General features: G+C 43.4%; 1 protein-coding gene across 3 annotated transcripts in view; it reads left to right on the top strand.

Moving 5' to 3' along the window:
- C2CD3 (C2 domain containing 3 centriole elongation regulator) overlaps nt 1-14,306 on the top strand; it is an 84,417-nt gene that overhangs the window by 1,624 nt on the left and 68,487 nt on the right. For all 3 annotated transcript variants that reach the window (XM_075919584.2, XM_075919583.2, XM_075919585.2), the window contains exons 2-9: nt 2,092-2,361; nt 3,716-3,873; nt 4,236-4,450; nt 5,165-5,400; nt 6,350-6,470; nt 8,261-8,389; nt 12,632-12,776; nt 13,125-13,303. In XM_075919584.2, coding sequence (XP_075775699.2) covers nt 2,092-2,361; nt 3,716-3,873; nt 4,236-4,450; nt 5,165-5,400; nt 6,350-6,470; nt 8,261-8,389; nt 12,632-12,776; nt 13,125-13,303 — 1,453 coding nt within the window. The remainder of the gene's footprint in view (nt 1-2,091; nt 2,362-3,715; nt 3,874-4,235; nt 4,451-5,164; nt 5,401-6,349; nt 6,471-8,260; nt 8,390-12,631; nt 12,777-13,124; nt 13,304-14,306) is intronic.

Below are 14,306 nucleotides of genomic sequence, written 5' to 3'. Positions count from 1 at the left end.
CATCTGCAAACTTAATAAGCGTACTCTCTATCTGAATATCTACATCATTGATGAAGATATTGAACAGTACGGGTCCCAAAACAGACCCTTGCGGAACTCCACTTGTTATCCTTTTCCAGCGGGATTTAGAACTGTTAACAACAACTCTCTGACTACGGTTATCCAGCCAATTATGCACCCACCTTATCGTGGCCCTATCTAAGTTATATTTGCCAAGTTTATCAATAAGAATATCATGCGAGACCGTATCAAATGCCTTACTAAAGTCTAGGTATATGACATCCACCGCTTCTCCCTTATCCACAAGGCTCGTTATCCTATCAAAGAAAGCTATCAGATTAGTTTGGCATGACTTGTTCTTCACAAACCCATGCTGGCTATTCCCTATCACTTTATTATCTTCCAAGTGTTTGTATATGATTTCTTTAATTACCTGCTCCATTATCTTCCCTGGGACAGAGTTAAACTGACTGGTCTGTAGTTTCCTGGGTTGTTCTTATTCCCCTTTTTATAGATGGGCACAATATTTGCCCTTTTCCAGTCTTCTGGAATCTCCCCTGTCTGCCATGATTTTTCAAAAATCATAGCTAAAGGCTCAGATACCTCCTCTATCAGCTCCTTGAGTATCCTGGGATGCATTTCATCAGGACCTGGTGACTTGCTGACATCTAACTTTCCTAAGTGATTTTTAACTTGTTCTTTGTGTATCCTATCTTCTAAACTTACCCTCTCTGCTTGTATTCACTATGTTAGGCACACTTCCAGACTTCTCGGTGAAGACCGAAACAAAGAAGTCATTGAGCATCTCTGCCATTTCCAAGTTTCCTGTTACTGCTTCTCCCTCCTCACTAAGCAGTATATATATGTTGCAATATATTTTGTATGTGAACTATGGATGTTAAATTGCGGATAATCAGCTACTTGATTAGCTGATAAAGGCGTGGTGGGGCTCGCTACCTCTGCTGTCGCTCTGCACTCCTGGCTTTGGAACCCCTGTGGCTCTGCCTCCCCTCCTCCTCCCCTCACACCGGCTTCTGCTTCTCCCTCATTGCAGACCTTGACACAGAGGCAGCAAGGGGAGGGGGGAAGCAAGTTGTTTAGTCCCTTACATCCCTGATGTGAACATGAGGTGTGTTACAGTAATGCCAAAAACTTGCCATGTACATATGTTGTTAGGCCAGAGCTACTCAATTTTGGAAGCCCTGGGGCCCATAATGATACTTACAGTACATGTTGAGGGCTGCAACTGAAGTGTGGTTGTATATACATGCAAATAGCTTCTTTCACACTGATGGGCATGAATACAAAGATTAAGGCAAGATTACACAACACTTAGGCCCCATTTAAGTCAGATCTGTTGATATTAATAAAATGCAATATTTACCCAATTACCACCCATATGACAGCACTTTTAGGGTGCATCTATACTGCACGGCTTAACTCGAATAAGCTACGCAAATTATGCTACATCAATTGTGAATCTTATTTTGAAATAGGGAGCATCTACACAGCACTTATTTTGAAATACAGTGCTCTTCCTCCAACTTCCCTCACTCCAGGAGTCGGAGTAAGAAACCCTCTAGCTTGACAGTATTTTGACACTATTTCGAAATAACTGCCTGCTGTGTAGACATGGACTAAGTTATTTCAGAATAGTGCTAGTTATTTCCAAATAGTGTTGCAGTGTAGACATGCCCTTAATGAGCAATGACAGTCCAGGAATTTAACTACTAAAATGTATATCAACAGAAGATCATTATATTGACTCGCCGTTGTGGAGCGTGTTCCCAGTGGAGGCCAGGTTCAAAAGATCCCACCCGCAGGCCACGTGTTGAGCCCCACGTAAACCCAAACCACAACGCAGGCAGCAAACAGACAGGCTGCAGGCCGCTGATATTATGGGCCGTGCGTTGAGTAGCCATGTTGTAGGCTGTAATGTTATATGCATCTATAGGGTAACCCTAAGTGTGGCATAGAATATTAGAAACACCAAGTATTTTTTTAACTCTATAAAGTGATCTGTATCTCGAATATGTTAACTGCATTTATGTTTTTGAGAAGTAATACTGTTTCTTTCTTGTATCTCTGCAGGAATCAGTGATATCTCCCCTTCTACAAGTTTACCACCTCTTGTTGAAGGCCAGTTGCGCTGCTTTCTGAAGTTAACAGTCAGTAAAATCTTGTGGATGGTCTCTAAGCCGCCTGCTACTGTTCTCATCCGAGTGAGGTGGTGGGGGGAAACATCAGATGGTACGCTTTTTATTCCCAGGAATACTTCACAGACTGAGCAAAAAGCAGTGAAAACCACCACCCACTATGCAATCCGTTGTGGGCCAAAACAGTTTGCATCTTACCTGACAGGTACAGTAGGGTATGCTCTGTATTAATTTTGCAGTTGAAATTTGTATCATGACATCTGTTCAGTAGACTTCATCAGTAATTGCAAAGTGCGTTCATGTGTAAAAATAACCCCTTAATTTTATTGTTAGTGAATCTAGAATATGGTTTTATGTAGTGTGTTTCATGTTTCATATTTCAAAGGGCATTGAATCATCAGGAGAACCATAAAAATTAAAAACTATCGCACAGTATTGATGGTTCTTAAATATCCTTATAGACTGACCATGGAAAAAGGATTCAAAGGACAGAGTGAGAGACCTGTGTCTTCTAGACAAATAGGTGTCACAGTATGTATTCTGGGTTTCTGTAGCTGCAATGGCTGGATGACAAATAGATCCTGTCAAGGACCTTTAAAAAAAGGCCACAATCTTGCAGCAAGCTCTGTATGAAGAGAGCATTACACTTGCATGATCCTCACACTTGCATGAACCTTATTGCAAGATTGGGGTCTTAAATAGTTCAAGTGCTTATGTTTGATATTAGTACTTGTAAGTGTTTAATAATTTAGTATTTATAGTAATTTCTTCACAGTATAACATTTTGGTAGTCTTACTTAGTGTTTTTCATCTATAGAGCTCAGTGTTTGACGAAGTAGGTCGAGTATCATCTAAAGATGTTAAGGACTAGTCGACTATCCAATAAGCAAATGCTTATTGGATAGTTGAGTTGACTAGTTGCTTCCCCTCACCTTGCTGCCTCTATCAGATAGAAGCAGCAAAGGGAGGGGGGGAAGAGGGGATACTTCAAAGCAGTAGCGCTGCGCAGAGCCCGGGATCAGCTGTGCGGCAGGCTCCATGTGGGCGCTTCCACTTTGAAATGCCCAAGAGCCCCTGCTAGGGACTCTTGTACATTTCAAAGCTGGCATGCCACTCTGGGCACCACACGGGCACTTCTGCTTTGAAATGCACAAGAGCCCCTGATGGGGCCCTTGTATATTTTAAAGGAGGAATGCAGAAGTGGCAATCGACTAGTTGACGGAAATTCCATTGACTACTTGACTAGTAAATTAATCGATATTTAACATCCTTAGTAACAACTCTAATTTACAATTGGGAAAACTGAGGTATAGAGGGGGAAGTGGCAAACCAGAGCTAAGGATTAAATCCCATTGCCCTGAATCCTAATCAGGTGATCCATCTGGCTATGTTGCTTCCCATATAAGTGCACTCTCCCTATTTCAATGATGATGCTTTGTTTTGGTTGTTGTTTTAAATTTGCAATTTTAATTATATTTTAATTGCAATATTGTTTACAAAGGTGTTTTTAATAGGTTATGTTATATCAGATCTAAATTAGCTGTTCCCGTTTCCTGTAGATATGGGCGTTCTTGTACTGGAAGTAATGACCAAACCTGACCATCTTCCAATTGGTAGAGCTCAAATCAATGGACTATCACAATTATCTCCAAGCCATCCAATCAGTGGATTTTTCACTGTTACTTCACCAACATCTGAGAAACTAGGAGAACTGCAGGTAGTACTGAAATCTTTTTTTTTTCTCCTCAGCTCAGCTGAACCAAAATTTTAAAATACTAGTGCCTAGAATTAGGCTACTAAATATATATTTAATTTTAAATTATTTATTTTTAGAAGTCTTGCCTGGGGCTATCTTCCCTCGAAGAAACTGATTCCTTTGATTGAAAATATGTAATGAGAACTAACTGCTTGCACATATTCCAGAGATCAAGCTAGTATCTAACAAAACTGTATCAAATACATTGCCTCTAGTATGGGAAATAAAACATTCAGCCAAACATTCTATGGTTGTTTTTCTTTCTATATTTTGTAGCATGTTGTAACTGAAAAAACAGGTTCTTCTCCCATTGTGTGTTTCAGGTATCGCTGGTTCTAGAGCCCTTGTCTGAAACATATGACAGTAACAGCTCCATCCCAACAACAGATGTCAGTTTAGACATAGCTGCTTCTGCTCAGGGAACCAAAGGAATGACTGACTCCAGCAAGGCTGAGTTTCTTGCTTCAGCCCAACTACATGGACTGCCTGGTATGGCTGGAAGAGAGTCTGGTAATAGCAGCAGGGCTGCTACTCCTAGGTAACTTTTTCCAGATAAAATAAGGGAATTTCTTTTTATTTCAGATATTTTATTAAGCTGCAGCAAGGTGTTCCTGACTAAAGCTATAAGAAAATCACAGGCTGTGATTTTTGTTGTGGAAACAGCAACTTTTTATAGCTTTCACAAATTTGAGTGATGTTTTGACCCATACTCCAGGTTTCAATGACACTCATGCAGATTTGGACCGATTGTCCCTCTGTCAATCTTATCACATGGAGATATGTGGCATCTCTTTTGTGCTGACCAGATGGCACCATGACCACAACTCTAACAAACTGGCTCCTACTTTTGAAGCCATCAGTCACCACTTCCTTATAGCCTTATTCAGAATTATGAATTAAGAAGTACTTCCGTGTATAGTCCAACTCATATTGTAATTAGGCATATAGCTAAGAAAACAAAAAGGGCCAGATGCTCAGCATATATAAATCTGCAAAGCCCCATTGACTTCACTGGAGCTATGCAGTTTACATATGCTGAAGATGTGGTCCAAAATGTTTTAATTAAAATTTAAGTCAGTGTGGTTCATGGTGCAAGTGTAAGAACAAAAGTCAGTATTTCCTCTGTGTAGGTAAATACAAATGTCATGGTTTTCTTTGAGATGGGGGATGCAGGAATGTGCATGAGAGTTTGAGGCACTTTATATTTATAAATCAACTTTGGGTTTTACTAAACTTTGTCTTTTTTAAATAGAGGAATAGATCACTTGTTCTTTCAAGAGAATTCTGAGAACATAAAGAACGGTTTCTCTGGGTCTCAGCATCACCTGATTTTACCAGATGAAAATTTAAAAATGACTCCTCTAAAGAAACAAGCATCATTTCCCAACAGTTCTGATCTTGAGGTGCAAGCTGGAACACCTATGGGAAGCCACCGTAATGCACATGTATTGTCTTTGCACAACCCAGCTACAAAAGACCTCCTTTCAGGTTTGTTAATATTTGCCATCAGCGTTTCAGTTTCATTTGAAACTGTACAAGCTCATTAATACTTCAGTTAGCTGGCATGCGATACAAACTGGTACTCTTGTAAAGACAAAAGACTTCAGGAAAAATTGTTTGTTGTAATGTTCTAGTGACAGTACTGAGAACTTACACTGACAGTTAAAACACTTTTTTATTTAATATATAAAAAAGATATAATTTAGTGCTGGTGGCAGGATTGTCCATAGAACAGGTATAGAATGGACAGCATCTGTACAAACTTCCTCATGCTGCCCTACCAGTTTGCCTCGTCTTTGACCTTGAGGGATAAGGATATTGGTCTCCTGATTCATCTGCTGAAATGGCTGTCAAGAGCGCACACTGTGTTAGTGGGGTTTTGTGTTTTCTATGCTGCCAATTCTTCTCATAATAATTGGACTTAGATCACTAACTCAGTTCCTTGGGGCCACCAAATCAGGTATCAGACTCCAGTATTATTAGCACACTGTCATCCTGAGCTGGGATCAGATGGGGAAACTAGTAATAATAGCTTCCATAGATCCTATTACCAGTTTTCTGAGCTGTCCATTATATTTACTGGGAAAGCTTAAAATTGGACTGCTAGTGAGGAACCTCTGGATGTCAAGTCAGCCTTTTATGGCTTCCCTACCTACCGTACTCTTTTCCTACCATGTGGTTCAGTCTATCTGGCACAAATGAGTTGTGTGTCTTACTGACCTGTGCACAAGGCTGAAGTAGGACTGCTCACTCTAGCTCTTCACTGTGTTGTATGCTTTATGGTATATAGCAATCTTAATCTCACTTTGTCATGAACCCTTTATAAAGACAAACATAATATTTTCATGTCTATCGGGCATACTTATTTTGTGTGCATATGGAGTTTATATTTTACATTTCAATTTTGATTTTGTTTTATTCTTTTTTTATTTCCCAGCTCTTCTGGATCAAGGCAATAAACTTCGCAATGCCATGGCTGTCTCTGCAATGAAATGCAGCCCAGATACTGACATTGAAATTCATCCCATAAAGAGAGAGACTTTCAAAGCAACAGCAAAGTGAGCTTGAAGGAGGGAGTGTGTTTAGCTTCCAAGCTGTAAATTTCGAGGCATTATATTTTCCTGTAATCCCGGGCTTTGTCACATCTTTCAGTACTAGCCAGTAGCCCGTCATAAAACAGGATTTTTCGGGTCTCTCCTCCATGTCCGTGTCTCTCTCTCTCTCTCTCTCTCCTCCTCCTGTCTCCCCATTCTCTCTCACAGCTCTCCTCTGCCTCCTGCCTCTCTCTCCATCTCTCTTTCTCTTCTCCCTCTCCTGCCTCTCACTTGGGGGATCACGGAGTCCAAACGGCGGTTTGGGCTCCGTGCTCCCCATGCGGGGGCAAGCAGCGCAGGCGGCTGTTTGGACTCCATGCTCCCCATGCAGCACAGGGACCGCGGATCCCAAATGGTCTCTTGCGCTGCTTGCTCCCCCGCAGCAGCCCAGCTAAGCAGTGCAGAACTCAGCCGAGCGCCACGGCGGGAGGGGAAGGGGGAGCGGGGCGCTGACGTACATTGCTGCATAGGGAGTGCAGATCCCAAATGGTTGCTTGCGCTATTTGCTCCCCCGCGGCGGCCCGGCTGAGCGGCTCAGAAGTCAGCTGAGCGCCACGGCAGGAGGCAACAGCGCTCCCCAGAGGCAAGACATAACTCTACAGCGTTACAGAGTCACAGACATTGGGCTACTATATATATGATTCTTATTCAAACAAGGAAGTTAAAGTCCCATCTGCTATATATTTTTAGAGAGCTTGTCCGCTTGATCCAGAACTCCTCCTAATGGTAAGTGCTAGGACCACCAAATTCACTATACAGCTTCCTCTTATCATAATTTAAAGCAATGTAAGGTTTGGTTGTGCCAGGAAAATGGGATGTGCCTGGAATGAGACTGCTTTGGTGGTTCTAGATCTTACTGTTTAGGAGGAGTTCTTGACCAGACAGACGAACTCTCTAAAATATATAGCAGCTTAAATAGAAAACTCAAAATACATATATAAAGCAGACAGAAAAGAAAATGCAGAAAAAGTTTTGTAATCACTGTGGTTTCAAAAAATAATGGTACATATGGTTTATTTTAAACTTAAACAAAGTTTAAAAAAACGTAATTGAGTTACTGACCCGAGGAACACAGGTAAATCTGCTACTTGTAAATAAGCTTTATATTTCACCTCACCAGTTCCAGTCCATGTTGGTAATGTCAAAGCATCATTGCCATCTGAAGGCCAGTCCGTGATTTATCTGATGCACCGGTATCCACAGTTGGCACGCTTGCTGGTAGTTTAAGTGGAGTCAAAAGGTTACATGAGTTTAGTGGCTAAGATACCCAGTCAGACCTAAAAGAGATTCCACAGTCAGAGATACCTTGGTAGGGTGGGAGACCGTTGCCACTGCCTACATTATATTTGATTTGTAAATAAGTAGAAGATTTCAGTCTCCCCAGGAATGTTGATCAGGCATCTTTCATGAGCACTTACCATTTTTTTTAAAAGAGATAAAGAATGAGAAAGTGCTTAGAGAGCCTGTAGCTACCATGTTTAAATTGCAAGAATGGGGAACACTTTTGGCACATTATAAATTATACTTAAAATATGGGATAAAAAAATGTAACTTGAAGCAAAATCTGTCTAGTGTTGTATGACAATTTGCCCTTTTGTACTTAGTGGGTTAAAATGCAAATAGAAATACACTGTATATAGGTTGTTATTTGTGCTAAGTAAGAGAGAATCTGTGTATTTGATGATAAAATCTAGAAAAAAACAGGAACACTTATTTATCTTTACTACTCCTCATTTTCCTTTACTGTCATCTAGGAGTCTTAAAACTTTGCACCCTGATGTCATATCTACTGATGAAGATCCAACTCTGCTAGCATCTGAGTACACAGTTCAAGAATTTGATGTGCATGCTGAAAACAGAGCAATACAGCTACTACTAGGCAGGTGGGTGCTATGGTATACACTGAGACGTCATCGTAAACATTCCCAAAATGGCCCAGTTATCTGTTTCTTGTATCATACAAGATGCTTATTGAATTGATGCATCTTCTCCCTCATTTCTGGAAATGTTTTGAAGTACTGGGTTATCAATTGGTGGCAGGAAGAAGTATTTTACTCTTTAAGTTTGGTGCCCATCTTCGTTTCGGGGCTCTTTTGTTTGAGGAATATTGTTGATATTGTTGGAAGATTAAGCATTGTCTCACATGCACAATTACTGTAATTAGTTATTATTTATGTTGTGCCTGCAGAGATTGTAGGCAAATATTAGGCAAAAAATAACACAATCTGGACTTGAAACAAAATAGTGGCACTAGTTATATTTACCTCTTGCCCAGTTATTAAATTGCCTCTTCTCTACTCTTCATCCAAAGAGTAATTAAAAATGTAATAAATACAAATAATGCTTACTGTTTTTGTGTAAGTGGCTTTTCAAGATAGTCTGTATAGATATACACACTATGTATATAATTTAAAACACCATCCTTAACTATTATTGATATCTAAATTATTAACTTTTTAAAAAAATATTTATTTTCCCCATTTATAATTGCTTCCTTTTTGAATTTTACTCACTTAAATAATGAAGACATGCCAGGCCTTCAAAGACTTATACTTTTTAATAGATGTAATAACTTAGACATTGATTTCAGTAAAAACTTAATACATATGAATAGTGTCATTGATTTCACTGGAGCTACCTGTACAAGTAGAGTTAAGAACGTGCTTAAATCTTTGCAGATTGAGAGTCCTAGTTAGTTTTCCTTTCTGGCTTTCTTGCCATTGTGTTCTCGTATTTTCTACCCTTTAGGCCAGGGATCAACAACCTATGGCTCGCGAGCCAATTATGGCTCACTAGGGAGCCAGATATGGCTCTTACGGAGCCCCAACTCAGCCCCACCAGCTCCCACCGCAGTAGGGAGCTAACATTGGTTCTACAACCTTACGGCCCCAGCTTCCTGCAGAGGGAGAAAGCCCTGAGCCTCCCCGCCGGATCGGTGTGCGGGGAATAAGTGCATGTGCTGCCATTTTCCTTCTCTCAGGACACACTTCCTGGAGGCTTTCCCTGGAAATCCTTCCTGGAGGCTTCCTTCAGGTGAATGGGAACAGCAGCAGGCCATATTACACGGTGCACGTCACACGGTGCAAAAACAAGAAAGTGCCCCCCACACCCACCCAGACACTGCACCCCCCCAACCTCCTCACTTAGCCCCCTGCTGAGATCCTGCATCTTTCACCCCCCGTCTCCCTACCCCGTTCCCTGCCAGACATCTTGCCCCCAGCCCACATCTGCCCCATGGCCAAACAACCTGCTCCCTGGCCAGACCCCTGCCCCCAGATTACTCTTACTCCCTCCCCTCAGCCAGACACCCTACTCCCAGCCTGCTCCTGTACACTACCTCCCAGCCAGATCTCGCACCCTCACCCCTTCCTACACCCTACCTCCTGCCCAGATCTTGCACCCTCATCCCTCTACCATTCACTGGAAGCCCTATCCCACACATTTAGCCCCTCATTTTTGGCCCCACCCCAGAGCCTGGGGCGGGGCCACAAAATCCACTAATCCTGGAACACCATATGAGTAAATCTGGCCTTGAACCTCAGTCCTCCCTTCCCCTCCCCCCATCATGAGGCTGGAGCACCAAGGGAGTGTTTCAATTGAGGGCCACATTAGTGGCCCCCCCCCCTTTTTTTTGGTTGTGTGGTGTATGTATGTGAGTTTGTTTATTTATTTATTTGTTGCTTTTCACTTGTGTGATCCCTGACTGATTTTTCTGTGGGTCAGTGGTCCCCGACCCAAAAAAGGTTCCTCACTCCTGCCATAAATAAAGACAATGTTGAAACCTTTTGTGTTGGACTTAATATTTTACTTTATTTAAAAATGAAGCTGGGTCAACAAGCCTCCATTCTGGGCACAACTCCCATCTGGCCACAGCGTCATAACACTCCTGCACTCCACCACACACCAACCCTGAGCCTATCATAAACCTGAAACCCCTGCCCTGAGCCCCTTATATGCTCACATATCTAGTCCCCCGCCATAAGATTGACAAAAGACAGACTGAATGCGTGCATGAAGCTGGATTTGACCAGTTGTGATGTCAATTATCAATAATATTAAGTTGTTTATTTTCAGTCATGGAAATGGGCATTTTTATTGACCACTTGTTCTGAATTTTGATGTAGTTTGGGTCTTTGGTTTGAAAAGGTTGCTGACCCCTGCTTTAGAGAAAAGTTTTGTTTTGTTTTTTTAGTGAAAACTAAATTAGTGAAAATCTTTCACTTTTTTTTTGTAAACTCCCCTTCTTTTTATTTAACAGTATTGGAGGTATGTTTAGATTTTAGCTTGACATTGTGAATGGGAACATATTGGCAGCCTTGGAAATTGCAGTAGCTGTTTTGCGTCAGAACAGAGCACAAAGAGTATTCCACTAATGTACCTTTACCCTGTTCCCAGTGAACAATGTGATGGATGGGTATGGAGAGCCAACTAACTCTGGGTGTCTCAGAGGTGTGGTAAAATGTGAAATTGAGAACTTTCTAATAGGAAGTGGACTAACATTCAGCAGCTCATCTCATAAAAGTGACAAGTTTAAAATACCATACTGTGAAAACTTTTAAAAAATCTTGTTATTAGTGATCATGTTATTTGGGGGAGAAGGGATGCTTATTAATACAGGGCATTAGTAATAGGGCATGAAGCCTTTCACTTCTAAAGTAGATCACTAGTACAGTAAAACTCCATTGGTCCGGCATCTGGTGGTCCGGCACCATCAGGAATCCGGAAGTGTTCCGGGCAGCTGGACCATTGGAGCTGCTCTGCCCCCGGCTTCCCCAATTCAGCCGCTGCTGAAACTGACCAGCTGCTGAATCGGAGAAGCCGGGGGCAGAGCAGCTGGAGTGCTGCCGGTAGGTCCCGTAGCGCTGCCCCTCGGCGCTGCGGGACCAACCCGGCAGCACCCCAGCTGTCCCCGATTCAGCCGCCGCTGAAACTGACCAGCGGCTGACTCCAGGAAGCCCGAGGCAGAGCTGCTGTGCCCCGGGCTTCCCGGAGTCAGCCGCTGGTCAGTTTCAGTGGCGGCTGACTTGGGGACATCTGGGGCAGAGCAGCTGGGGTGCTGCCGGGTTGGTCCGGTAGCGCCGCCCCTTGGCATTGTGGGACCAAACCGGCAGCACCCCAGCTGCTCTGCCCCAGGCTTCCCCAAGAGCAACTGGGGTGCTGCCGGGTTGATCTTGCAGCGCCAAGGGGTGGCGCTACCGGACCAACCCGGCAGCACCCCAGATGCTCTGCCGCAGTCGTCCCGATTCAGCTGCTGCTGAAACTGACCAGCAGCGGCTGAATCAGGGACGCCTGGTACAGAGCCGGACTATCGGAAGGGGGGGCTATGAGGGGTCTGGGGTGGCATCCCCCCCACACCACCCTAGACCCCCTCATAGCCCCCCCCTTCTGATAGTCTGGCATATCTGATAATCTGGCACCCGCTGGGTCCTAAAGGTGCCGGATTATCGGAAGTTTACTGTACATATCCAGCCAGGTTAGTAGTAACTGAAAGTTGTTACTATCTGGTAGCTATTCAGTGACTTATTTAAATTGCCATTCCTCAGTCCTTTCTCCTTTTGACAGTTTTAGAAGCAACACCAGATTCACTGGCTAATGAAAAGTGGACTACCCATTAATTCCTGTAGGTCAGTGGTACTCAGACCTCAGTGGTCGAGGAGCCAAATTAGCTATCATCATTATCCAAAAGATCCACATTTGTATCAGTCACAGTTGTATAATATCAAAATTACTTACCAAGTATTCTACAATTGATTAGTAACATAGCAAATGCATCCTGATTGGGTAATAACTTAGATTAATTAATAATTAAATCACACAGTGTTTTAATATCGTGTGCTTCAAAGAGCTTCAGGAGACATATTAAAGAGCCATTTGTGGGTCCCCAGCCTCAGTCTGAGTATCACTGCTCTGGGTGGTCCATGTGAGCCAGAGTATTGTTTTATTTTCATCTGTGCCATATCTCTTAAATGGATTCTTTGTTACGATCAAGCACTAAATGCACTGTTAGTTTGATCATTACAGCTGAGTTCAAATCGGTATATAAAGGTGGCTGTTCTGTAAACAATGCCATTAGAATTCATATGTAGCTGCTATATTAAGAGGGATATTTTTTCCTCTGTTCACAGCGCTGATTTATCCCCTGTGCGTTTCTGGGATGGAATAGGCTCTCCTCCAGAATCTCTTTCTGCAGGAAGTGAGGTGTATGACAGCGAGTTGAACGATCCTCACTATGACCAGAGTCTGCTGGAGAATTTGTTTTATAAAGCTCATGTAAGTGGGGGACCAGGGGAAGATGCTTAGGCCACAGTGCTACAGTAAAAGAAATTCAAAGCTTCAGATCAGCATTTTTGTAATGTAGCCTATCAAAGTTTGTCAATATATTAAAAGCTGACAAAAGAATATTATTAATAAGAGACCAGTCAAATACTCACATCGGGAAATGCCAGAATAAAGATTTCCCGTGCAGCATTAATTCTTTCCCCCTTGTGAGTGTGCTTTTTGATCATCTCATTATATGAGCACGTGCTAATTTTCCCACCCTTATTTGTTGTGGCTATTGTGTACCTTTTGTTGGCATTAATACTATAAACTTTTGTTTTTTCCAATATCTCTTTTTAGAAGTCTGATACTAGTTTAAGCGACTTCCTCAGTGAAGATGAGGATGTTACATCATCTGAAAAAGAAATCAGGACAAAAAAGCTTGTGAAAGGTGACCACAGAAACCATCAGAGATCACAAAAAACTTCTGTTTCTAACATCTGTGATCAGAAAGAGAAGGCAACAGAAATGAAATGCAGGTGAATAGTTCAGTCCCAGATTCCTTTGTGCAGTCGCCTTCAGTCATAAGTTGCCATTAGCAATCAGTGGTTCTTAGCTGGTGGGGCTCTTGTAGCCCAAGTGACACCCTTAAGGCCATACATGTAGTATTGGATGGGGCCTGTATAACAATGTGATAAATGGTAAATAGAACCACTACTTCTATTCCCACAGACTTGCACTTTTATATAGTGCAGTAGTGGCCCACCCACGACTCGCGAGCTGCAAATTGCGGCTCCTGACGGAACCGGGACAGAACTGGAACCGCTCAGGTCAATCGCTCTCACAGCTGGGCTGCTGTGAGCCGCATGCGTGCTCACGGTCTGCGCCATTCTGCACACAGCCCCCAGTGCACTATGTCATATCCTGCACATGCAAGCAGCCAGCTGCTGAGCGCAGGCAGCAGCTCTGACTGCAGGTGCAGCGGCGGCGCCAGCGGCGGCTCTGGGACCAGGGCATAAGGTTAATGGGGGAGGGGGATTGGGTTAGGGAAGGCTCTGGCTCTGGGGAAGGAGGTGGGAGGGGGGGTGCACACAATGTGCCGGCTGCTTAGCACTCAGGTGCCTGGAGGGAGACGTGCGGCTGTAGCAGCGGCGGCAGCTCCAGAACCCAAGAATTAGGTTAGAGTGGGAGGAAGATTGGTATTGAGCCGGTGCCTGGCTCGGCGGGAGGGGGTGAATTGGGGGCGGGTGTGCCTGGCTAAGGGGAGGGTTAGAGCAGGGGGAGTGCTTGTGGGAGGGAAGGGGAAGAGCAGCCAGCGCACTTCCTGAGACTCGGGATGCCCAGGTACTGGCCCCAGCAGTCTCTGTCCCCTCCTCCTGGGCAGAACCCCTTCCCCACGAGTACCCTGCCCCAGCACACTGTCCTCTGCCCCCACCAGCACAGTTGGGGCCACATTAGTGAGGCTGAGGGGGTTTTGGAGCAGTTTTTTTTTCATCTCTATTGTGTGGCCCCAATTGTCTTTTCTGTGGGTCAGTGACCCCT

The sequence above is a fragment of the Pelodiscus sinensis genome, chromosome 1, assembly GCF_052426305.1.
Source record: "Pelodiscus sinensis isolate ZL-2025 chromosome 1, ASM5242630v1, whole genome shotgun sequence".
NCBI classification, from domain to species: Eukaryota; Metazoa; Chordata; order Testudines; family Trionychidae; genus Pelodiscus; species Pelodiscus sinensis.
The sequence above is the reverse complement of the archived record's forward strand: the minus strand, read 5'-3'. Positions and strand labels throughout refer to the sequence as shown.